The 21,454-nt window shown below is 50.4% G+C and overlaps 4 protein-coding genes and 1 non-coding gene across 5 annotated transcripts; 3 read left to right on the forward strand and 2 right to left on the reverse strand.

The window, feature by feature from the left end:
• Nucleotides 1–1,650: 1,650 nt before the first annotated feature.
• LOC101753684 (translation initiation factor IF-2-like) lies at nucleotides 1,651–2,769 on the reverse strand. The gene has a single exon (XM_004967997.3). The coding sequence runs from the start codon at nucleotides 2,660–2,662 to the stop codon at nucleotides 1,916–1,918; it is 747 nt and encodes a 248-aa protein (XP_004968054.1). The 5' UTR covers nucleotides 2,663–2,769; the 3' UTR covers nucleotides 1,651–1,915.
• Nucleotides 2,770–4,765: 1,996 nt separating this feature from the next.
• On the reverse strand, nucleotides 4,766–7,919 carry LOC101753270 (uncharacterized lipoprotein syc1174_c). The gene is made up of 8 exons (XM_004967996.3): nucleotides 7,624–7,919; nucleotides 7,410–7,526; nucleotides 7,152–7,280; nucleotides 6,875–7,051; nucleotides 6,237–6,377; nucleotides 5,758–5,946; nucleotides 5,481–5,552; nucleotides 4,766–5,379 (listed from the first exon to the last, which is right to left on the reverse strand). The coding sequence occupies exons 1-8, from the start codon at nucleotides 7,879–7,881 to the stop codon at nucleotides 5,173–5,175; spliced, it is 1,290 nt and encodes a 429-aa protein (XP_004968053.1). The 5' UTR covers nucleotides 7,882–7,919; the 3' UTR covers nucleotides 4,766–5,172.
• A 232-nt stretch (nucleotides 7,920–8,151) lies between these two features.
• Nucleotides 8,152–10,807, forward strand: LOC101752862 (protein ABCI7, chloroplastic). Its single transcript, XM_004967995.3, has 3 exons — nucleotides 8,152–9,063; nucleotides 9,418–9,677; nucleotides 10,106–10,807. Exons 1-3 carry the CDS (start codon nucleotides 8,218–8,220, stop codon nucleotides 10,440–10,442), a joined length of 1,443 nt encoding a protein of 480 aa, XP_004968052.1. The 5' UTR covers nucleotides 8,152–8,217; the 3' UTR covers nucleotides 10,443–10,807.
• Nucleotides 10,808–11,478: 671 nt separating this feature from the next.
• Nucleotides 11,479–11,552, forward strand: TRNAT-AGU. The gene has a single exon. It is a non-coding gene; the product is annotated as a tRNA-Thr (tRNA).
• A 4,837-nt stretch (nucleotides 11,553–16,389) lies between these two features.
• On the forward strand, nucleotides 16,390–18,047 carry LOC101773547. Its single transcript, XM_012846176.3, has 2 exons — nucleotides 16,390–17,418; nucleotides 17,518–18,047. The coding sequence occupies exons 1-2, from the start codon at nucleotides 16,816–16,818 to the stop codon at nucleotides 17,584–17,586; spliced, it is 672 nt and encodes a 223-aa protein (XP_012701630.1). The 5' UTR covers nucleotides 16,390–16,815; the 3' UTR covers nucleotides 17,587–18,047.
• The last annotated feature ends 3,407 nt before the right edge of the window (nucleotides 18,048–21,454 follow it).

The following is a 21,454-nucleotide window of genomic DNA, read 5'->3' on the forward strand; positions in this document are numbered from 1 at the left end:
GTGCTAAGGATAATGCGAAGTCATCAAGACATGTCAAGAGACGATTGAGTCTGTCAGGAAATTGAGAAACTTCGGAGTAATAAGTGTGACTTATATTCAAACAGATAAAAATCTGGCAGATCCCTTTACAAAAGGGCTATCACGGAATGTGATAGAAAGGGCATTGAGGGAGATGGGTATGAGACCTGTTTGAGTTGCCATAGTGGTAACCCAACCTATATGATCGGAGATCTCATGAATTAGGATCTGGGAAAAACAAGCTTTTGGTTAACTGAGGAGAGTAATTATTCAACTCTCTCTAAGTGAAGATGCAATACTCTCAAATGTTGTAAGGCATGTGTGCTATAAGGCAGATTGGCTATATGCCTTAATGTGATTCTGTTGGCTTTAATAAGCTAAGATGTTGTCGTACAGAGCATTCTTGAAAGAACACGTATATGAGTCCGGCAGTTAAACGTCGCAATCTATGAGATTTGGGTGATCTCTAGTAAGCTCATGAAAGAGACCAGGGAGTATGACGTATATGCTCCACCTGCGGGGTAGGCTACTGGCAGCCAAGTACTGGCTATGACTTTGAGTGAAACTTGTCCATGCAAAACTAGCAATTCAAGGCGTAGTCCATTATCAAGTTGTGTACGAGTGTAGCTTGCAAGAGTTCAACTTAACAGTCCTTACTGAAACACTGGTATATCAAACAGTAGTGAGAAATATGCAAAACACCTAAATGGGTATTTGAGATCCGGTGGGGATTGTTAGATATATGGGCTTGGCCCATATAAATAATTCTAAATAAATCTCAAAGGCTCGTTAGCGTAAGAGGGGGTACACCATCTATTAATCTTGTATTGCTAATAGACGAGGGTGTTAGAGGTTTCCTCCCTATATATACGGACCCCCCCCCCCTCATGGAAAAGACACCATAGACTACGGTAAGGCCCCCAGGGTATCCCTAAGATGGTCTATACAAGTTAGGTTTTGCCTCTTCTACACTGCTGGGCCGTCACTGTAGTCTTCTCCATTCCGTTGCGTCAGCGTGCACTGGCAAACGGGAGAGCTTGTCTGCAGAACCAGTCGTCCTTGTGATCCTGCATCGGGAGAGGGCAAATAAGATTTTTGGGAAGCACTCCACGCGACTACTCAAGTTCATCGCCACGGCTCGTCCTCCGTCCAATCTTCGTGTCGCGGCGTACCGCCATCTTCAACGCCGACTGCTGCGATCCATCCGCAACACCGTCGTCATTCCGTCAGCACCGCTCGTCATCACGGCTTCCCGGTACGTGCGTCGTGATCTGATCTGGTTGTTAATCATGTTTTCTGAGATCATAATTATGATGTTCCTGTTGTCGTATGTTAGAGTTTTGCATGCTACTATTGTCTCTTGCCGTAATTTATTTATTTCGGAAATTAATACAGCAATTGCCTCGTTATCCAGCACATACATGCTCCGAACCAAAGCTTGGCCAACCATAACCAGCAAACTCTCCCCATGCACGCGCCCTTGATGAGGTTCCCTCGAACAAAGCTTCCCCACAAACACATGGGCAAACTTTCATCGCACTCGATGCCCCGCCAAGCAACGGGTAATCAACAACAACACAACCAAAAAGCGCCACCCATGCCAATTGCCAAGCAAACAAAAGCCATCTTTCATTCAAAGAAAAAGACCACTGCTAGCTCTATCATTGCTATCTTTCCTGTCCAACCATATCATTCTCCCTAACCTAAATCGATCGCAATTGGCAAGCCATGTTTTCTTTCCCACATATGCAAGCATGCATAAGCATGTTTGGAATAAATTCACAAGCTCTTTGTGTGAATTTCGTAGGAACTTGTTCGATTTCCGGTGGGCCGGAGAATGTTCCCGTTCCAAATACAAGCCTAAATGTACATCACTAGGTGTTACCCGGTTAACTCTCTAGAACTCCCTACTCTTCTTCGTCTTGGTGCTACAGTCACAGAGCAAGTAGCTCAGCACGTTGGCCACACTCGTGCCGATGAACGGCACGTTGAGCACCGGGCTAACCCTAACGCCATGGCTACTACCTTTCCTGCTACCACCATAGTAGTAAGCTCTTGATGGACCACCGCCACCACCGTTACTAGCCGGTGCCACTGTACCGCCGAACTTCTTGTAGTACCGAGGCCGATGGCCGGCTGCGTCCGCCGGTTCGGCGCCGCCCAAGCCACCGCCGTCTCGCGCCACGGCGGCCGAGGCTGACCAGCTGCGCATCAGCGGGAACGGCGGGCAGCCGAACCTCCCCGCCGACCGCGGCGCTCCCGCCGCCGTCGTGGCCGAGTTCACGCTGCTGCTGCGTGAGAACGGGGATGCCCACGAACCCGGCCGCTTCTGCGGGCACGCCTGCGCCGCCTTGACACCGCCGCCGCCGCTCGGCTCCTGCTTGAACGGGTTGGGTGGTCTGGGAGCGGGCGGCAACGGCGGCATTGGCAGCAGCTTGCCGCCGGCGAAGAGGCGGTCGGCCGGGGCGACGTCGTCGGCGGCCGCATTGGCGTTGGCGAAGTCGAACTCCGGCTCGGGGAGGCGCGACGACGACGACGACGACACGAGCAGAGACGCGTCGGACCGCCGCGGCGGTGCTGCGAAGTTGGCAAGGTCGTGGGAGAAGGAGATCCTCGGGCTGATCAGCTCCGGCGCTTCCTCCATTGGCGACGTCAGGATTTGCCAGTGGGAGAGATCAGCGTGGAGGAGTTGGGAGGGAAGCCGATAAATAGAGCTTGCCGAGAGAGCCCGGCCGGTGGAGGAGTTGGGAGGGAAGCCGATAAATAGAGCTTGCCGAGAGAGCCCGGCCGGTCCCAGGTTGGGACCCGTGGTGTGCAAAATTCGCACCCGATCGAATTCGCGAGGTTGATTCGATCTCACTCGCGCCTGGTCTGGTCCCTTGGCCGGTCACCTACCTGCTGCGATATGGCATGTTCCTTGCCGTTTTCTCGCCGATTCGACGTGAAACTTTGGCAGACAACTTGACGTTTCGGTGAGACGACAGCCTTGCTTGATCCACAGACTTGACCAGGATCGGACCTGCTTGCTTTCCGTGTAGTGAGTTGTAACTGCCTCTAGCCAGAAACATCAGGGAGGAGGAGCAGTGCTGTTGAGATCAAGTTTTCTGGCCTGAACTGAATGAGAACCTTTTGGCATTCTCCAATCTAACTGCTTACGCAACGGCGATGTGATGGGTTCAGCAGCGTACAAAGCTCCCTGTCAACTGGCTTGGACGCAAGACTACTTTGGGGGTGAAAAAGAAAGAGGATTGCAATGCTACATTTTGTACATTGCGTGCATACCACTGTTCAAACCGTATGGTGAGAGTGTGAGACGTCGACAGGGAAATGGAGTTCAACACTTGCTGGGAGCAGAATATGATGGGAGGGGTCTCTTAGGTCACTGTCTCAATCGATGGGTGGATGGAACCAGCGAGAACACGGGGGGATGGGAGCCCGATGTTGCCTCACGCCCTCAATATCATGAGCATTCCGATCAAGACCTCCAAATCATGGTACTCGTCAGACAGCAAACACAGCAAGAAAGGAAGCTTCTCCCATTATTTCCCTTTCTTCCATCGGCGAAAATAAAGGGCCGTCGTCCTGCAATGCAGTATTGCAGTGCAAGTGGAGCATTGAGCTAGAAATGGCGAAAAGGCACGCCGAAAACCTTCTCACTTTTCCCCCTGCCTGTGAAAAACTCAGCTGTCAGCTGAATCTTGACGGAACCAATGGAGGAGCTGCTACTTTCAGTAACAGGGCGTCTTCGACTTTCCGAATGTGACGTGTCCTGCAAATGTGCAACACCTCATAGTTGCTGCCTCGTGGACACACGCGCTCAATTATTCGTACGTGCCTTCCTTTCGCTTTTTTCTGCAGCGCTGGACCAGAACCGACTGCGAATTATTGTGCGCTGCAACTGCAACTGCGATGCATTCAGAATGATTTGCTCTGCATTCATGTCGCTAGAAACTTTCCGCAGCTAGCCAGGAAAGAATGTCTCACCGGCTGATGTAAATTCAGGTGATTTGCCGCCCAATCAGTCAGAGTTTACAAGTCTGGTAGATTGGCCGCTACATCGTCACATCGATCGATCAGGTAGCTTTTGCTAGCATTCTGAATTTCCCATGAAGACAAGGTTGGCTAGGGTACCAAGCGATCAGGGACAGGGCGTAGGGGGGCATCTGGAACAGCGCCACCCCTGGATTTCAGGTCACTCACTAGGGTGGCATGGCATCATGCGTGATGAGAAGAGATCGGCGAAGGGTCGGTCGTGTGGTGCAGTCAATTAGGCTCGTAGCCGGACTGTTCATCCTCAGTGCCCTTCACTGTTCTTCTTGGCTGGCGTATCTCTGATTGCGCTCGCGTGCCCTGTAGTTAAGGGGTCCGTCCGGTGACCTTTGGCACCATGTAGCTTGTACACAATCTCTCACTGTTCGACCTTTCCAGTAAGGAACAAGGTAGGGGCCAGGGATTGACTGACTGGATGGCAAATGATTCAAGAGATAAGTTTTGCAAATCATCCGGCCGTAGCAGGCATTGCTGATATATCCTTCAGACAAACGTAAAGCGACACTAGGGTTTCAGAAAAAAAAATGACGCAATTAGTAGGGTTCGAATCTCATAAGAAATGGTTTAGTAATAGAGCGTTTTGGGACAAAGAAATGTTTTGAGCAGGCCGCTCCAGCGCAACTCTGATCGATCAAATGTACTGAAGCAGATGCATATCAGCATGTCAGTCGGGCAACAGCATGGCAGAGGCCATTCATGTGATAAACCAGGCCATAACAGCTTGGCGGTTGGGCATAAACTTTGATGTTCAGTGGAACGGAAAGAAAACAGTACAACTGCTTCCATCCAACGTACTCAAACAATGTTGGAAAAAAATTGATTACAAGCACTTGGTTTTCCTGGAACAGATAATGATGTAAATGATTGACAAACTGACTGGAGATTGGAGGTTGGAGCAATGCAAGGTCAGGGAGGAAGATTCATGCATGCCACCAGCTAACTCTACACTGGGTGACAACAAAAATCGGTGTAGATGCTATGCATAGGATTCCACTGCAGCACGGCCTTTGTGGAATATGTACCAGTGGCTTCAAAATTTGGAAGCTCCTAATTGCAACCTGTCTAAAATGATTTCTACTACTACTATTAGTGTCCTTTCTAACACTAAATTTGTCCAGCTAGTTCCTTTATATGCAATTTCTCGTGCACTGGAGGATGGGCAGATGGTCTAGGACCTGAAGAGTGGGGAGAGTATAATCGTCGAGGGTTCTTAAGGTGATCAATTCCCTGTCTTCTAAGGGCATTTGGATTGACACCTGCCTTGTGAGCAGCGACGACTCCAATTGCTTCCCAGTAGTTCCTGACATTCAGCTGAGGAGAAAACATTCAAAGTTGCTAATGAATGCTTAGATATATGGGCTTATGAGAAAGAGACAGAATTTGGAGGATCATTATAGATGTATGTTGCGTACCGCTTCTATGCTAAATTTGTCTGGAGTATCATCAAGCACTGTCTCATTTTCCTGTACAGTAATGATTAAGGGCTGCAAGAAAAAAGAAGTGTCCAAATTAGCTGACCTTGTTAATTATGGCTTCCACTTTTTGTGATTAGCTCCAATCATCATGCTAACATAAAGCACGTTGATTAACTTTAACCTACATTTGAAGTATCTAACACACTGGAAATGCAGTATAACTGGGTACGGTACATACTTCATCTTTAATCACTAATTAATATGGACACTATACCTTGTGCTTTCTTGCAGCTCGAGCAAAAGCAAGAGTACCATCTCCTCCACAAGAGTCTTTTGGAAGAATAACACTGTCAACATCACCAGCCACCATGCAACCACTGTCCAAGGTTCCTTGCCTCCTCATGACATACTGTGGAGCATTGCTTAAACCAGCAAGCACACAAGGCAGAAAGGTATATCCAATCTGATTGATAAAGACATTGGGTATGAATAAACAAATAAAGTATAAAGTAATAAGCAATCAGAGGTTAAAAAGAAAAGAAGCAACTACTAAGTTTGACATAGGACAGCGCATATCTATATATAACCAAAGAAGCAAAAGGGCTGCTGAAAACCTTGTGACTAGAAATTGAACCCATGGCAGTAGTCTGATATATGTATTTGTCATGGTAGTATGGTTGTTAGCATAGTACAGGTAAATCGGCAATTACTTAGCTCAGTTACAGTAACTGCACGAGTACAGGACATATATACCTCTTCAGCAGCAGATCTAGGGCATACTAATGGGCTGAGTGGAGGGGGTAACACTGCAGGAGCGTGGGCAGCAGGGATTTTGAATTCTTTCACAATTAGGTGACTGATAATTGCTTCAACTCCTGCCAGCAGATCAACGCCCTGCAATGATATATCAAGTCAAGAACATAAAGGATGAGGAGCATAAGAACATTACACTTGCTAAGAAATGCAGAAAAAAAGATGACTGACAACAAATGGTAACCTTGGCAGATTTCCATTAATTGTCATCAACATAACAGATCTGCCTTATCAACAAAGTTGCAGCAGGCAATTGCCTGCTGTAGTTCCATAAAAAACATAATAGATCTGAGATCCAGCAATATACACATCCAGACATCCAGTGAAATAAAGGGCCAATGGCTACCATGTTTTAGGGGAATGATGGCAATAATTCAGTGAATTTCTATTCGGTAACATTTAAACTAGAATCCATGTAGTTATCAGAATTCTGAAACTGAATGTCTTGAAACTTGCAAGAGGCATTCTCGATTATTGGGTTTGCTATCAAGATGCTTGATGCAAATGTCAATGGTACAGGACCAACATCATACAAATAAAATAAATTGAACTACTTAAGCATACAAAGAGTCAGTTACCTTCCCTTCCCGGTAGCAATCTGAATCTTCTGGATCATCATCTGGAAAGCGTGTAACAACTGCCACCGCATTGACATCTGCATGGTTCACTAATGTGTCAACAGCTCTCAGCAGAGAATCAGAGTTCCCAACACTTCCCGTCGACTTTCCACACTTAGGATCAAACCATGTTTTGATCTACACCAGACATGGGCATGCCATAAGCAAACACCAAGATTATGCAAGCACTTAATTATGCTTACAACTATCTGTCCTAGTATCAAAACTGAATATGCACCTCCAGAGGAGCATCAGTAACAATGTACTCGACTACAGGCAGCCCAAGCGACGCCCTCGCGGCATCTGCAACCTGCAAGTGGCGAAGCCGGAGGTCCTCCTCGATTCCAGAATCCAACACCAAGCCTACCTAGGTTGGATCAGTTACAATGTGTCATTGATACGAAGAAAAACACATCTTTCAGTAAGAGTTGTATCACCCTTGTGGTCCTTATGGATGGTGAGTAATCCCAACAGCCACAGCCAAAGGATGGCTTACCTTGTTTTGGTGAACGGGTTGGAGAGCCCAAGATCCTTCCGCGAACCTATCAAGGGCGTATCCCTCCACGTAAAGCGTATTGGGCATTGGCCAGTACAACATCGCAGCGTTCAGCACCTGCGGTATGAAAAGCCTCAATCTCTGAAAATCAAATTCGAATGGAGAAGTAACAAGTGAAGTAGAGCAGCTTATGCTTTGGGACGGTTGCAATTACGTTGGGGTGTGATATGACGCAGTCGGATACGGCGGCGAGGGTTCTAGCCACCGGGAGGGCGTCGCCGGCGAAGCCCCCGACGGCCGCGCCGACGCCCGTGGGGACAATCAGGACGGACGTGTAGGGCCTCCTGAAGCACGGGGCCCGCGCATCAGCGGAAGGGGAGAAGGCGCGGGCCCGGGTGCGCCGGCGCGGCGCCGCCGCCTGCGACGGCGTGAAGCGCGCGGCGAGGAACGGAGGAGAGAAAAGGAGCACCATTGCTTCGCCGGGGCCGGGACGAAGGCGGGGAGAGGGAGAGAGAGAGCGGGGAACGAAATCGGATAAGGCTCCGCGCAGCTGCACTGGGCTAGGCCCACATGTGTCAGCTCAATTGGGCCTGTAATCAGTCTTAGGTGGGCCGGGCCGTTCAGTTTTCCTGTCTGGTTCCACCTACCTCTACCTGTCAGGCTCTCGGATTTTCCAATCCACCACGCGCCAAGAGCACGAGGGCCCACCCCCTCATAAAAAAAAAAACGAGCACGAGGGCCCTCCTACCCGTCCGCAGCAGTCCGCACCGCAGCCACTGGGCAGACGAGGAGAAGCTTCGCGGACGCCATGCCGTCGCCGTCGCCGCTGTGCGCCGCCTCCTGCTCCACCGCTCTCCGCGCGCCCCCGCCTCTCCTGCGCTTCCGCCGCTCTGCCTCCCCGGTCACCGCCTCCCTGGCGCGCGCGGCGCCGGCCGTCTCCGACGACCTCGTCCTCCGCATCGCCGAGCAGCTCGAGGACTCGGTGACCTCCTCATCCCCGCTCCTCGACCCCCTCCGCTCCGCCTCCGCGCTATCCCTCCTCTCCACGCCCTGGCCCACCCGCCGCTCCAACGAGGCCTTCCGCTTCACCGACATCTCATACCTCCGCTCCTTCCCCATCTCCCTCCCCTCCAAGGCGCCCGACCTCGCGCCACCAGCCTCCCCTTTCCCCTCCCACGTTCTCTTCTCCGACGGGCTCCTTGTATCCGCCTCTGGCGTTCATGTCAGCGCCCTCGCCGATCTTCCCCCCGGCCGCGCGCGAGACCGCGCCGCCGCGGCCCTCGCTGCCTCCGCTGAATTCGCTCACAAGGACCTCTTCTACGACTTCAACGCCGTTGGAGCGAGGGACGTCGTGGTCGTGCACGTGCCCGAGGGGGTCAAGGTGGCCGACGACCCTGTTCACATCATGTTCACCTATACCAATTGCGGTGCTGAGAGTATGCTGATGTCCAATCCGAGGGTTCTGGTCGTGGCCGAGAAGGAAGCAGAGGTGGCCATAGTGGAGGAGCACTTTGGTGCTGGAGAAGAAGGTGGTTGCTATTGGGCCAATCCAGTAGCAGAGATTATCATCGACGCTGGCGCAAGGGTGGTTCATTCATATGTGCAGCGGCAATCCTTTGCTGCAGCTCATACTAAATGGACTGTCGTCCAGCAGGTGAGTCTGCATTTGAGATAAATGTTGTAAGATACTTGCAGTTATGAATGTGATATACTACTCTTGAAATGAGATAGAATAGTGATGATGAGAGAATCCAATTCTTATTAAATTATGGGACAGAGATTGGTAGTATTACTCTAGTCTATTGGGAGCATTGGTCATTTCAGGGTCAGGGTCTCATTGTTTGATCTACCTCATTACTTTGATAGGTGCCTCCATATTGCTTTTATATAGTGATTATGTGTATTAGGGGAGATATGTTTGCTCTAGTGGGTTGGACTCTGATAGTTTAACGAAGCTTAGCTAAACAGGGGGGAAATCAGTCTTATTTGTTACACAACATTTTTGCAGGATACGTCCAGTAAATATGAATTTGTTGAGGTCAGCACTGGAGCAAAATTGAACAGGCACAATCTACATATCCAGCAATTAGGTCCTGAGACAGAAACAGAATTGTCAACACTTCACTTAACATCTCAGAATAAACAGATACATGATCTGCATAGCAAACTGATACTTGATCACCCCAGAGGTTTTTCACGACAGCTCCACAAGTGCATTGCTTGTGCCACAGGGAATAGCATATTTGATGGGAATATTAAAGTCAACAGGTATTTGTCATCTAATCTCTTGATTTATTTTTGGTTACTTCAGGAAAATTTCATCTATTATAGCCATCTTTCTAATATGACTGGAATTGTAGATTCGTAGTTTCATGCATGTGCCATACACTTTTTCATTGTTCAATGTTTCCAGTTGCTGAATTTAGGGTATCCTAAGATTATCACATTTTAGGATAGGTTTGTGTTAACTGGATATGGTATAGTAGCTGCATAAATACTAGTTCTGTCTTCATGAAATAAATGATTAATATCAATTCGGCACAAAGCCAGAAACATTTTGCAATTAGTTTCACCGTAACATTGTTCTTTAATTGTCTGATTCTTAGAATGTCCAGCATGTCGATATTTGAGTCATGACATGGCTACAGCTGCGATCTCTATTCCCATCCTAAACTTTTGATGCTTTTAATTTACAGGTATGCACAACAAACTGATGCTGGGCAAGAAACCAAGTGTCTTATCCTATCACCAAAGGCACTTGTTAATGTCAAGCCAAACCTTCAGATTATCGCAGATGACGTGAAGTGTACTCATGGTGCTGCCATCAGTGGTGAGCTTGATCCAAATGAGCTCTTCTACTTCCAAGCAAGAGGCATCAACGCGGAAACTGCAACGGATGCCCTACTTTACTTTTTTGGAGCCCATGTGATCAAGCGCATACCGTTTAAACCTATAAATGAGAATGCATTAGCGCAGTTCAAAGAGTTGCTTGCTTCCTCCAGACAAACAACTTATGATGCCCTTCTTTCATGATCTCGTTTGATATGGTTCAACACATTTTTGTGAGCTGAGAAGATTAGGGGTGGTGGAAGTGTTTCAGCCAAAAAGTGAAGGTGGCGCTATGACCACATTTTGATATGATGTAAAAAATACTACTCTAGCTTGCAAATGCTGTTTATTTGCACATGGTGTGTTCCTCTCTTCTCTACTAAGAGGAAGCTGCTACGAGCTTCAAAGTAGTCTTTTTTGCACATGTTACAATAATAACTAGAGTCGGACTCTCTACTTGAAAAATATTCTGTAAAGAAATACCACGAAGCAGCTCGCTGGAACAAATAAAGCCCTATTTCTCTAGCCAAATTTTGTACTTAATGGACATACAGAAGGTTCTCTATTTCTGATTGGCTTCCAGTTGTTACCGCGCACAAATTTTCTGTAATTTCCAGCTCGGTTCAACACGATTTTTATCTTATTTGTACTTCTGATTGCACTGGCTGCTAGCTACTCTAGCGATCACAGATGATTTTAACTTGCTAACCTGCCTAAACAAGTTAATACAGATGCATCCTTTATTGAGGTGTCCTTCTCGGGGGTAGTGGCTGAGTGATCAGGGACAGTTGTGGTGAAGTTTAAGCTGCATAGGCGAAATGGCATCACAACGCTCTGATGTGCTCACAATGGAAGCGCTGGCGGTGGCGGCAAGGAACGGTTTGCCTCCTGGTAGCAGTGGCATATGGCTACAGGAGAGTGGTGCTGGAGATTGACAATCTACCTCTGGTGAAGCAACTGAACTCAAGAGTCAAGAGACGAGAGCAGATCGTAGTTTCATTCCTGGACTGGCTACACTCCGGACTGGCTTAGGGAGTTAGCGATCAGGGATTTTAATCTGGGATTATAAAGCTCTCATTTGTCGCTCAAAAAAAAAACCCTGCCTAACAAGTTATGTTGTACTCCTTCCGTCCTAAATTACTATTCATTTAGCTTTAGTTTTGTATCTAGGTGAAGAGGAAGTGGGAGTAGTTCTTTATCAAATAGGCAATATAACATTTCTAAAAGAACCGTAATCGGTGCTTTCGTAGCTCAGTTGGTTAGAGCACCCGTTTAGTAAGCGGGAGGTCTTGAGTTCGACTCTCAACGAAAGCAATCCTACATTTTTTGAGCCAATTGCTTAAGATTTTATTTTAAACTCGGAATACAGCCTACCGTTTCGGCGTTTCCCCCAATTTAATTTCCTATCAAATAGCTGACGTCAAAATTTTGCTCGTATCAATACATGACATGCACATGCTCAGCAATCAGCAGTGGGACTTCAGAAACTTCAATGGTTTGTTCACCACCAAACAGCTTATAATCTGAAGCGAACAGGCAAAGCTCCAAGCAATGAGCACTTCAAGTCACTATGAAAATCTGAACTTCTGAACAAGAAAGTATGGGATTTTTTATCTAATGTCTTGTATTTTGCTACGTTCTTAATCGCAGTCAGCAGTTGGACCTCAGAAACTTCAAAGCTACAAGCAATGAGCACTGCAGAGTCATTATGAAACTCTTAACTTCTGCACAAGAAATTATGGGATTTTTTTATCTAATGTCTTGTATTTTGCTACATTCTTAATCGCAGGTATGCAATAGCCATGCAATTACAATGGTTCACCACTATCAATACCAGTTACAGACATCGAACTCCATTTCACTAGTTCGTTCTTCGGAATGGTTCCGCACGAAATTGCAAGCCATTACTAAGATATGCTTTTGCTGAACTCTGAAGTCGAACCTTCGGATCGCTCACTGAAAAAACAGAAATTCACGTCAAAACCCAGAAATTCGGAAGCAGCCCAGCACTGGATCATCACAAACCGAGACGCTTACCTTCTCCTTGTGCGAGTCGCGCGGGCCAGATGCTGTTTGCTGGCCGACGATGTAGAAGAGCACGCCTGAGACCACGCTGAGCGCCAGAGCGGCGCCGAGAATGGCAGCGACGGCGAGAATCCTTGCGCTCCCGTCAGGCTCTTCTGGAACGCCACCTGACGCCGTCCTCAGGACATCGTTGCCGCTCTGCCCCTGGTCGCGGACGCTGCCTTCCGTGATGTTCTTCCTCACCCACTCCGGCCTCTGCTCTGTCGGCGCGGCGCGGACCGATGACGTGAGGAACCTGTCCGGAGCAGTGTTGCTCCGATGAGCCTTGGCGCGGTCTGCGGACGCGGCTTCCTCGGAGTCGGAGATGAATTGGTCGGGGCGGCGCTGCTTCCTGCCGCGAGAAGGTAGACGGCGTGACGAGGACGCCTCCGCCGCTGCGACGTCCTTCGCGTCGATGCCGCTCTTGCGATCGCCGGGACTCGACTTGCCAACCGCGGCGTCCATCTCTGGCGGACGCGTTCGATAAAATGAATGGGAGAGACATCCAAGAACGAAGGCATTCAGGGTCAAGGACATTACCAGAGCGTCTCGCCGTCGAGCCCAGAGCTTCATTGCTGTCGCCATTGCCGGCATTGGCCATTGCAGAGACACCGGCGGATCGCGACGTCGCCGACGGTGAGCCGAGACTGGCAGAGGGCGGCGGGCCGCTTGCTGCTTCTGACGTGCCAGGATCATAAGCATTGGAGAAAGAGACACCCGACGCCGCGTCTCCCACGACGATCGAGCGAGTCGGGTTGGGCCGCTTCCTGCCTCGGAGCGGCAGGCGGCGGTAGGACGACGGCGGCATTGCGTGCGCGATCGCGCGCCTCGCAGGTCGAAACCCTCGAAGCTCTGATAAAATCCATGGTTAGAACTTAGAAACTCAGAATCAAGAAGACAAACAAAGAACAAGGGAGCGCTTCGGGCTTGGGATGGAAAGTGGAAACCGTACCGAAGTGAATCGCCGCAGGGTTCTCCGGCACCTCGTGGTCCTCGTTCTGGGCGCTTCCCGGCGCATCCTCCTGACCGGCATTGCCCACCGGAGCGACTACCCTCTCCGACTCCTCCGTCTGAGCTTCCTGCTCCAACGAACCCAAGAACGAAATCAAGAACGGGGCATTTCTGAATTCAGAACCGTCGCTCGCGTCACCGGAACAACCAAAGATCACCTCAATGTCCTCCTCCTCGTCGCTCTCCGATCCCGCCGCGCCATGGCCGCCGGCATTGCCCGCCCCCGACGAAGCGGCCTCGCGCGCCAGGTCGCCCTCGGCACCGACCACCCCGCCCGGCACCGGGACCTCAGGGTGGTCAGCAACCGCGCGCGCGTCTTGCTGCATGACGATCGCGTTCTTGGTTTGTGAGCGGGTGAAGTGAGAAGGGAAGAGAGGAGTTCGAACGAAGCAGACCACGGGCGAAAGGAAGTGATTGCCGTGGTTGTGGAGGGAAAGGGCGCGACGCGAGCGGTTATGAACTCTGAATCGGCGGGGGCTGCAGAGCTGCAGCGCAGGGCTGTTCGGGAGGCGGTTGCTCAAGGTTATCGGGATGGGGCGCAGGATCGTTTTTTTTTTCTTTGACCACGATGGAATGGGCGAATGGTAGGGAATCGTAGAGCCAGGATTCTATGTAAAATAATATACTTGAAAAAAATTTAAATATGCTGCAACAATACAAGCCTAGTTGAAGTTTTGTAAACACGAGTGGAGTTATTTTGGTTACGTTTCGATACACCTTGATTTTAAATAATATTTTATCATGCCTCAATTATGTAAAAGTTCTCGTATATTCCCTCCGTTCCAAATTGCTAATCATTTTAACTTTTATAAGTGCATAGGTTCCAAATTACTATATTTAGGTGCATAGCAAAAACTATGGACCTAGAAAAGCTAAAACGATTAGTAATTTGAGATGGGGAGTGAAATCTAAGGTATGATGGTATCTCAAATTTATCCGCAAATATAAGAGATCAAGAGTAAGCGAAGACTATTTTCATTAATCAACGTGTCCTTTTTTCCCACCTCATTCTCTCCGCTTTATTCTGGGATTGGTCAATTGATATTTCCGATAACAATAAGTACTAATGGTCTGAGTAAACCGCCACTTAATCCCATAACTTGTGGGGATCAAAGTCTATGCATTGTACTTTGAATGATTGGTAAATGCGTCTTTTTTCCATTTTCTCTTAAATTGTCATACAAAGTCCTTGAATCCTTTATATTTGTGGACGGAGGGAGCAATTTCTTGGGATCATATAGTCACCGTTCTGTGGGCCTTGGCAGGAACCTCTGTATCAGTACGATCGATCATGACCGTTGTTGGCGAACCTAACGAGTAACGAAGTGAGCCGCGCTCGATTGTTTTGAGATGCACAGATGACCCCTTTCGCGTAAGGCACAGGGCAGCTACGACTACAGCGCAGGAGCAAAGCTTAGGTAGGTTCGGAGGCGTTCATTGCGTCACTCGCTTGATGATTCATCATCAACACACTGAAACACGCGCGCTACCATACCAAGTCGAACAGTCTCGTTCCTGCCTATGCGATGCGAATGCGATTCTGCAAAACAGAGAGCACGTCCCGTCGATGCACACAGACCGCAGGCGAATCTCCAGGCACGCGAAGAAAGAATCAAACAGTCCGACGGTCGCATCGCGAAAGCTCCCCCGGCTCCTGCTTGGGACGCTCGGCGGGAGGCCCACATGGCAGCCGCGGCTGACAGCCAGTCGCGAGCAGGAGCAGCAACAACGACTCGTCCGGCGGCGAGCGGTCACGTGAACACCCGCCTGTGATTCTGTGAACATTCGAACCTCTGAGCCGAGAACGTCCAGCTGACGTGCGGGTCCCACCTCCACGGGGCCCACGCGTCAGCTAGCCTCCCCTGCACGCCGCGTCGCTCCCGTTCCCGTCGCGGCGTCGCCCCAAATCCGTAGCCTCTCTCATCATGCGAGCGGCGAGCGCCACACTAGTACTATACAGCGACAGAAACGGAAACGACGGCGTAGGGAAAGCACACGGACATGTGGGTCCAGACGACGTGGTTGCTCCCCTGGTCCACATGTCAGCCCGTTGGGTGGGCGTCCCGTCCGGACGCGACGGCGTTATTAAACGTGCAGGTGGTTGTGCGGGCCGGGCGGGCGCGCGCTCGCAGATGGATCTCCTCGCGTTGTGTTGCGTGTGGCAGGCGGCCAACTCAGCAAGAGCGGCCGCGCCGGCCAGAGAGACCATTTTAACCCCCTCCCTTTTGCCCCCTTTGCCCCTCCCCTGCTTCTTTGCGTACGAGACCACGGTGCTTTGTGAACAAATCATCAAGAAGGAATCCCCCGCGGGGGCATATCGCTTTCCGTGAGTGATCATACATTCATACCACGCACGCTCTTCTTTTTGTTGCATCGTCGTCCAGGGCTGTGGTGCTACAAGAACAAAGCGGCCGTCGCTCGAAACTCTTGCAGGTTCGTAGGTCCTAGCCCATGCACTGTGGTTAGTTAGTACATAGTCCCTTCAATTGTTTTCAATTTTGATGTGCTATATGCTAGGCTTGTGCACGGTAAAATATGATGAGAGGTCATGCTAGGTCACACTAAACTTTATGGCTCATCACGGTACATCAAATAAATTCATGTGCCCCCCCCCCACTCCAAAAAAAGAGAGAGAGAAAAACTCACTTGTTTGCTGTGAGTTGTGATCAAACTTTCATTTGCAATTTCTACCAAGACAACCTGAAGCGAAACGCAATAAAAAAAGATGAAAAGGGGAATGAGAACATTAAGCGTGTACAAGAGAACATAAGTTCTATTTAATGAAGTCAAACTATTGCACCGTGAGGACAGCTTCGCGTGTCGTATACGATCTTTAGTGCATCTCGCACGTCGTATCTTTGTCTTATGGTGTTTTTCTGTTACCACTACCCCTTCCATCCCACCTTCATTGATGGTTTGTCGCTGACGTCGAGACGAGTATTCTTAAGTTAATCCATTAAGCTCGAGGTGCAACTCTAAAACTTGAACCCTAAAACTTAAAATGTCGCTAATAGTATGAATCAAGAGAGTTCAAGAAATATCTATGTATAACCTGTTTAGAAAGAAACGCAATACCACGAAGGTATTGCATGCAAACAGAACACAGCACTCCGTCCGTGCAGATGCAGTTGCTGAATGCAATTCACCACCCATCCACATCAACCCCAAGTCCCCAACAGAGCACACCGTCTCATCTAAAATCACATAAGCAAGAGAAAAACAAAAAGAAAAGAAAAATGAAGACACTGAAATACCCGTCGAGACCTCAACGCACACGCCCCCAATATTTATTCATCGCCAACACCCACTATTCCATCTATTTTTCCTTTCCCCCCACACTTCCATCACCGGCCTTCTCTTCTCGTCTCCTCGCCTCTCCCTTCTCCTCACCACGTCCCACGCGCTCCTCTCGTCGTCGCCGCCGCCCTCCGAGCCAGCCACCTAGGGCTTCTCCCGCCCCCCCTCCCCCCCGGGGGGCGTCGCAGCCACGTCGCCCACGGCCATGGTGATCTCGGCCGAGCCGCCCCCGCCGCCTCCCCCGGATCCCGTCGCCGACGCCGCGGCGGTCGAGGCGGCCGCGGCCGCGGCCACGTCCAACGCCCGCCAGGCCGTCGCCTTCTCCTCGTTCCCGTCGCTCAAGACGTGGGGCAGCCACCGCGTCCTGCGCTGCGCCCACGTCAACCGCGGCGGCGACGCCATCGCCACCGGCACGGCCACCGCTACCGCGAGGCGCTCCCCGGGGAAGCTCGACGTGGCCTGTGAGAAGGCCCCGCGCCACCCGAACGAGGCGGAAGCAGGGAGCAGCGACGCCGCCGACGTGGACCACGTGGCGGCGGCGGAGGCCCCGGAGCCTGCCGCCGCCGCCTCGCCACCGTGGAAGCTGCGCACCCGGCGGCGCCCCAAGCCGTCGGCGTCGGCGTCCGCGAGCGCGTCGCCGCCGCCCGAGCGGAGGCCGTCGCGGGCCCGCGCGGAGGCCCTCGACCGGGCGCGGTTCTCCGTGACGCTGACGAGCGAGGAGATCGAGGAGGACATCTACGCCGTCACCGGCGCCCGCCCGCGCCGCCGCCCTAGGCGGCGGCCCCGCCCCGTGCAGAAGCAGCTCGATGTGAGTCCCTCTGCTCTGCTCTCCCTCCGCCGTCTCCGCCCGTCCCTTTACCCCTTCCCAGGGACCCATTCGTAATTTCGTAAAACCTTCCGTCCCCAGATGCTATTCCCCGGCTCGTGGCTGTCGGAGATCACCGCCGAGACCTACCGGGTGCCGGACGACCGGTGAGGGGCGGACCGCGGAAATCGTCGCCGGCCCATCGAGCACCGTCGAGCCGCCGTCGACGAGGACGCAAGGAACCCGCAAGGCAAATTCGCCAATCCCAACCCCGGTGTTGTTAATTCTTTCTTTAGCCTTCGTCGTCCGTCTTCTGCTGGTGATGTTACCATGATGATCCAATCAGCTATCGGTAACTATTATTAATTGGTCGAAATAGAATGCTAGTAGCAGTAGCAGTAAGCAGCAAAGTGACTCGTATCAAGTTGTTATCTTTAGCAAAAGTACGTAAGGGATATTTGGTCGTCTGGTGCGTGCTGGGTATTGGCACCTTGATGGTACATTTCTCCAATGTTAATGCTGTCTTGCTCCTCGCATCGCTGTTTCGTGTCCATGAAGTTGCAACGTTGCACAAATTTGGAAAAAGAACTGACTCATGCTTACCATATATGTTCATTGTCGATTGTCAATAACTCCATATGTTCACTCGTAGTTTTTTTTTTGTTCTGAAAAAAATGATCTTGGCATACAGCAGTGAAGATCGCAGCACAGTTATTCCACAGTTGTGGTTTTGCTAGGAAGGACTGATTAATACGAGAGTGGCTTATCTTTGGTCACATACCGGGTGAGCTTTTTCCGGCAACGGCTAGGGCGGTGTGGTATGGCTCACTGCACGGGCCACATGGTCAAGGCCCGGCCCCTTTGAGAGCACGAAGAGGAATTCACGGCTGTTCGGCTGACGCGCGGGCCCGACCAGCGCCGGAACCGAACAGTTTGGAGAAAACCCTGCCTGGTGGCGCTGCTCGGTGGGCAGGGCCTTTTCGTTGCCTGTTTCTAGCGGCCGGGGAGGGCCCGCGTGTCAGAGGGAGGCCAGAGAGTTAGTTGACTCATATCCGATCCCGGGTGGTCCCGGCCCGTGGACCGTCCAAGCTTGGTGATGAGGTTTGTACGCTTGCTCCGTCCGTGCGGTAGCCGGTCCATGGGTCCGGTCCACGCGCGCCCCATGCGCCGGTGGCGGTTACGCGCCGGCTGGCTGTTATGTGTAATGTGTTAAACGAGTTGTTATTAGTAGTAGGTTGTTGTCACGGTTTGAAACCAAAACTGTTGGCGATCTTGGTTATTGATGGTGAGAAGTGGAAACCCTTCCAGGCCTTAAATGGCCTTGATCCTCCGCCGCCGTCTGATCGGCCGTGCACGGCTCCGATCGTTCGGTGCACCTACTTGCTTGTGCCTGAGCGGCTGAGCCGCTCTGAACAACTTGCACGCAAATGTGGTTGGCCCTTTGGAACACCATGCCTGATGCCTAGGCGTATATAGAGGAGGATCCATGTTACCCTGCAACTGCAACTCTGCAATGCAAGGCAACACCCCCCCACTCCTTGCTCCATCTGTGAGTCCTGTTCTAGCGTTCTTCGTTCCCAAGGCACACTGCTCTTGTGGTCTTGCGGTCTTGCCCAGAGACCCAACAGGGTACGAACGGGAGTCTACTGGGGTAGCCTGCCCGTCAGGTTGCTGCAAAGGCGACGGCGAATTTACTGCGGTGAATACTGCGTGGTCTTCGCTGTCAAAGTAGTAGTCGTACGATTTTCAGAGTGCACGGTTGACTTTTTGACACGCAAATACTGTATCTATCGTTGTTGTGCGTCCACAGAAAAGTCACTTCACGCGCAGATAATGGATTTAGTTCTCTCGAGTCTCGACCCTTTTGTAGACAAGGTCAAGGTTAGAGCGTGCACGGGGAAAGTTGGAATTTTTAACCCGAATTGTTTGGCCTGATCGGCTCAGGCTATGACCGAGACGACTGTGATTACTGATTAGGATTTCGGAGAAGACGGCACGTGCTAATTAGACAACGCCGTCCCGTCCCGTTGCGTTCTTCGCTGTACCACCGACGACGGTGCGTGGCGGCGGCGGACTGACAAGTTTACACGTTGATGGGAATATGGGATTAGAGAGAGTAATGAAGTGGGCACGGTCAACACGCTGGGTCGGGTCCAGGTCGGGTCGCAGTGCAGCCAGCCACGGTCGGTCGCTACGGGCCTACAGCTTGGCGCGTGCCCGCGCGTAGAGAATACCGGACCTGGCCCAGCACCGTTACGGGTTACCCGTTACCGTCCTCTCTCGTGCAGTCGTGGTGCGTGTAGGCTGTAGGGAGCAGTAGGAAACAGTTGTTGCTGTACTTTCCCTGCTCGGCCAGGCCGGCAGGCGGCAGGGGTATCGTTCACGCCTGTAGGCTGGGTCCACGAGTCACGTTCACATGCACCAACACATTTGTAGTTAAGAGCAACTCCAACGGTGTTTATCTGACTCTCCAAACTAAAATTTGGCAAGTTAGTAAAAAAATGGTGGTCCAATAGAGTTGATATCTGACTCTTCATCCTTATCCAACTTGCTAAATTTCCCCACACACTTACCAAACTTAGCAAGTTAATTTGTGTTGCCAAAGTGTGGATCCCACGCGCAATAATTATCGGAATGGAGAGTGCAAAATGGAGAGGCTATTGTAGTGCGAAATGGAGAGATTGTTGGAGTGGATGGAGAATGTATATTTTTAGAGAGGTTAGCTATTGGGATTTGGAAAGTGAAAAATAGATAGTCCGTTGGAACAAACAGTTCAATATGGAGAGGAATCTTTTCGACAACTTAGATAGAAAGTCAATGAAGAACTAAAAATAGGTGGTCTATTGGAGGTGCTCTAACAGCGTACGTGATCGAACTTGCAGTGATTGATTTCTCAGCTCGTAAAATGGGCTACCAAATTGGCAAATTCTATCGGTCACTGACTGTTGCTTGCTTCCCCGAATTGTCGTAGGCATCGACTGATATGGTATGCAAACCTTGCGGGTGTCATGGTCCCAACTCGTAGCTGGTTTTGTTGTCATTTGTCAATGCCCGGATCAGTGTTGTAGCATACTAGTATCTGCCAAGAATCATTGTTCAAGTGGGTTATTCCCCATTCTCGCCGTGTTAAACCAGACAGTAGACCTTTTTTTCCCCCGAGAACTTATTCCCCATTCTTTTTTTTTTGGCGTGGGAAAAAGCACGAGGGAGGAGCTAGCCGAAGCTAACGTTTTAATCGAGCAAGCACCCAAGGTTCATGCATGTAGTAGCACCCATCACCAAATCATGCTGTCATTTCCATCCCTAACCCCCTTTATCATCAGTAGTTTCATTACGTCGGCGACAAGGAACTTTGCTCGAAATGACAAATACCAGCGTCACCCGGCGACACGTTAGGCGTTTCCAACTGAAAAATGAAAACTTTGAACGATTGCGCGTTGCATATCCACAGACCACACAGACCGTAGCAGATCTCGAGCCAAGCGGGTTAGGCCTTGTTGGTTCCCAATTTGGGAGTGGCAAAATTGGCATTTTACCATAAATGCGCAACTGTAGTATTTCGTTTGTATTTGTGAATTATTGTCCAAATATTGACTAATTAGGCTCAAAAGATTCGTCTCGCAAAGTACAACAAAATTGTGCAATTAGTTTTTGATTTCGTCTACATTTAGTATTCCATGCATGTACCGTAAGTTTGATGTGATTGAGAATCTTCTTTTTGCATAGTGTCAAAGTTGGAAATTTGGGGTAACTAAACATGACGTTAGTAAAATAGAGGCGCCAGGTGAGGTCGAGCTGGAGCGCTCTATAGCTAGCGTAGGGTTCAGCTGTCGGCAGCGGCAGGGCCCGTGCCGCTCCTCGGGCTCCACGCGCGGACCATGTCGTCTGCCACGTAAGATTCCTCGTAAGCATGAGTGGCTTTCCAGGCCCTGTGTCCAACGAGATCACAATTCACAGAGCAAGCAATAGCATAGCATAGCTGATCGAGTTAGACGTGCAGGTTTCAGGCAGACTCCACGGGGAATTCGGGCCAACAAAA

This window comes from Setaria italica, chromosome V, assembly GCF_000263155.2.
Source record: "Setaria italica strain Yugu1 chromosome V, Setaria_italica_v2.0, whole genome shotgun sequence".
NCBI lineage: Eukaryota > Viridiplantae > Streptophyta > Magnoliopsida > Poales > Poaceae > Setaria > Setaria italica.

Bases quoted from the DNA above. Each gene is read 5' to 3' on its own strand.
- LOC101753270 (XM_004967996.3), bottom strand. From the start codon at position 7,881: ATGGTGCTCCTTTTCTCTCCTCCGTTCCTCGCCGCGCGCTTCACGCCG. The intron at 7,527-7,623 runs GTAATTGCAACC...TTCATACCGCAG, and splicing joins GCGTCATATCACACCCCAAC to GTGCTGAACGCTGCGATGTT. The intron at 6,378-6,874 runs GTAACTGACTCT...ATATCATTGCAG, and splicing joins ATTGCTACCGGGAAGGGAAG to GGCGTTGATCTGCTGGCAGG.
- LOC101752862 (XM_004967995.3), top strand. From the start codon at position 8,218: ATGCCGTCGCCGTCGCCGCTGTGCGCCGCCTCCTGCTCCACCGCTCTC. The intron at 9,064-9,417 runs GTGAGTCTGCAT...ACATTTTTGCAG, and splicing joins AATGGACTGTCGTCCAGCAG to GATACGTCCAGTAAATATGA. The intron at 9,678-10,105 runs GTATTTGTCATC...TTTAATTTACAG, and splicing joins GGGAATATTAAAGTCAACAG to GTATGCACAACAAACTGATG.
- LOC101773547 (XM_012846176.3), top strand. From the start codon at position 16,816: ATGGTGATCTCGGCCGAGCCGCCCCCGCCGCCTCCCCCGGATCCCGTC. The intron at 17,419-17,517 runs GTGAGTCCCTCT...TTCCGTCCCCAG, and splicing joins CCGTGCAGAAGCAGCTCGAT to ATGCTATTCCCCGGCTCGTG.
- LOC101753684 (XM_004967997.3), bottom strand. From the start codon at position 2,662: ATGGAGGAAGCGCCGGAGCTGATCAGCCCGAGGATCTCCTTCTCCCAC.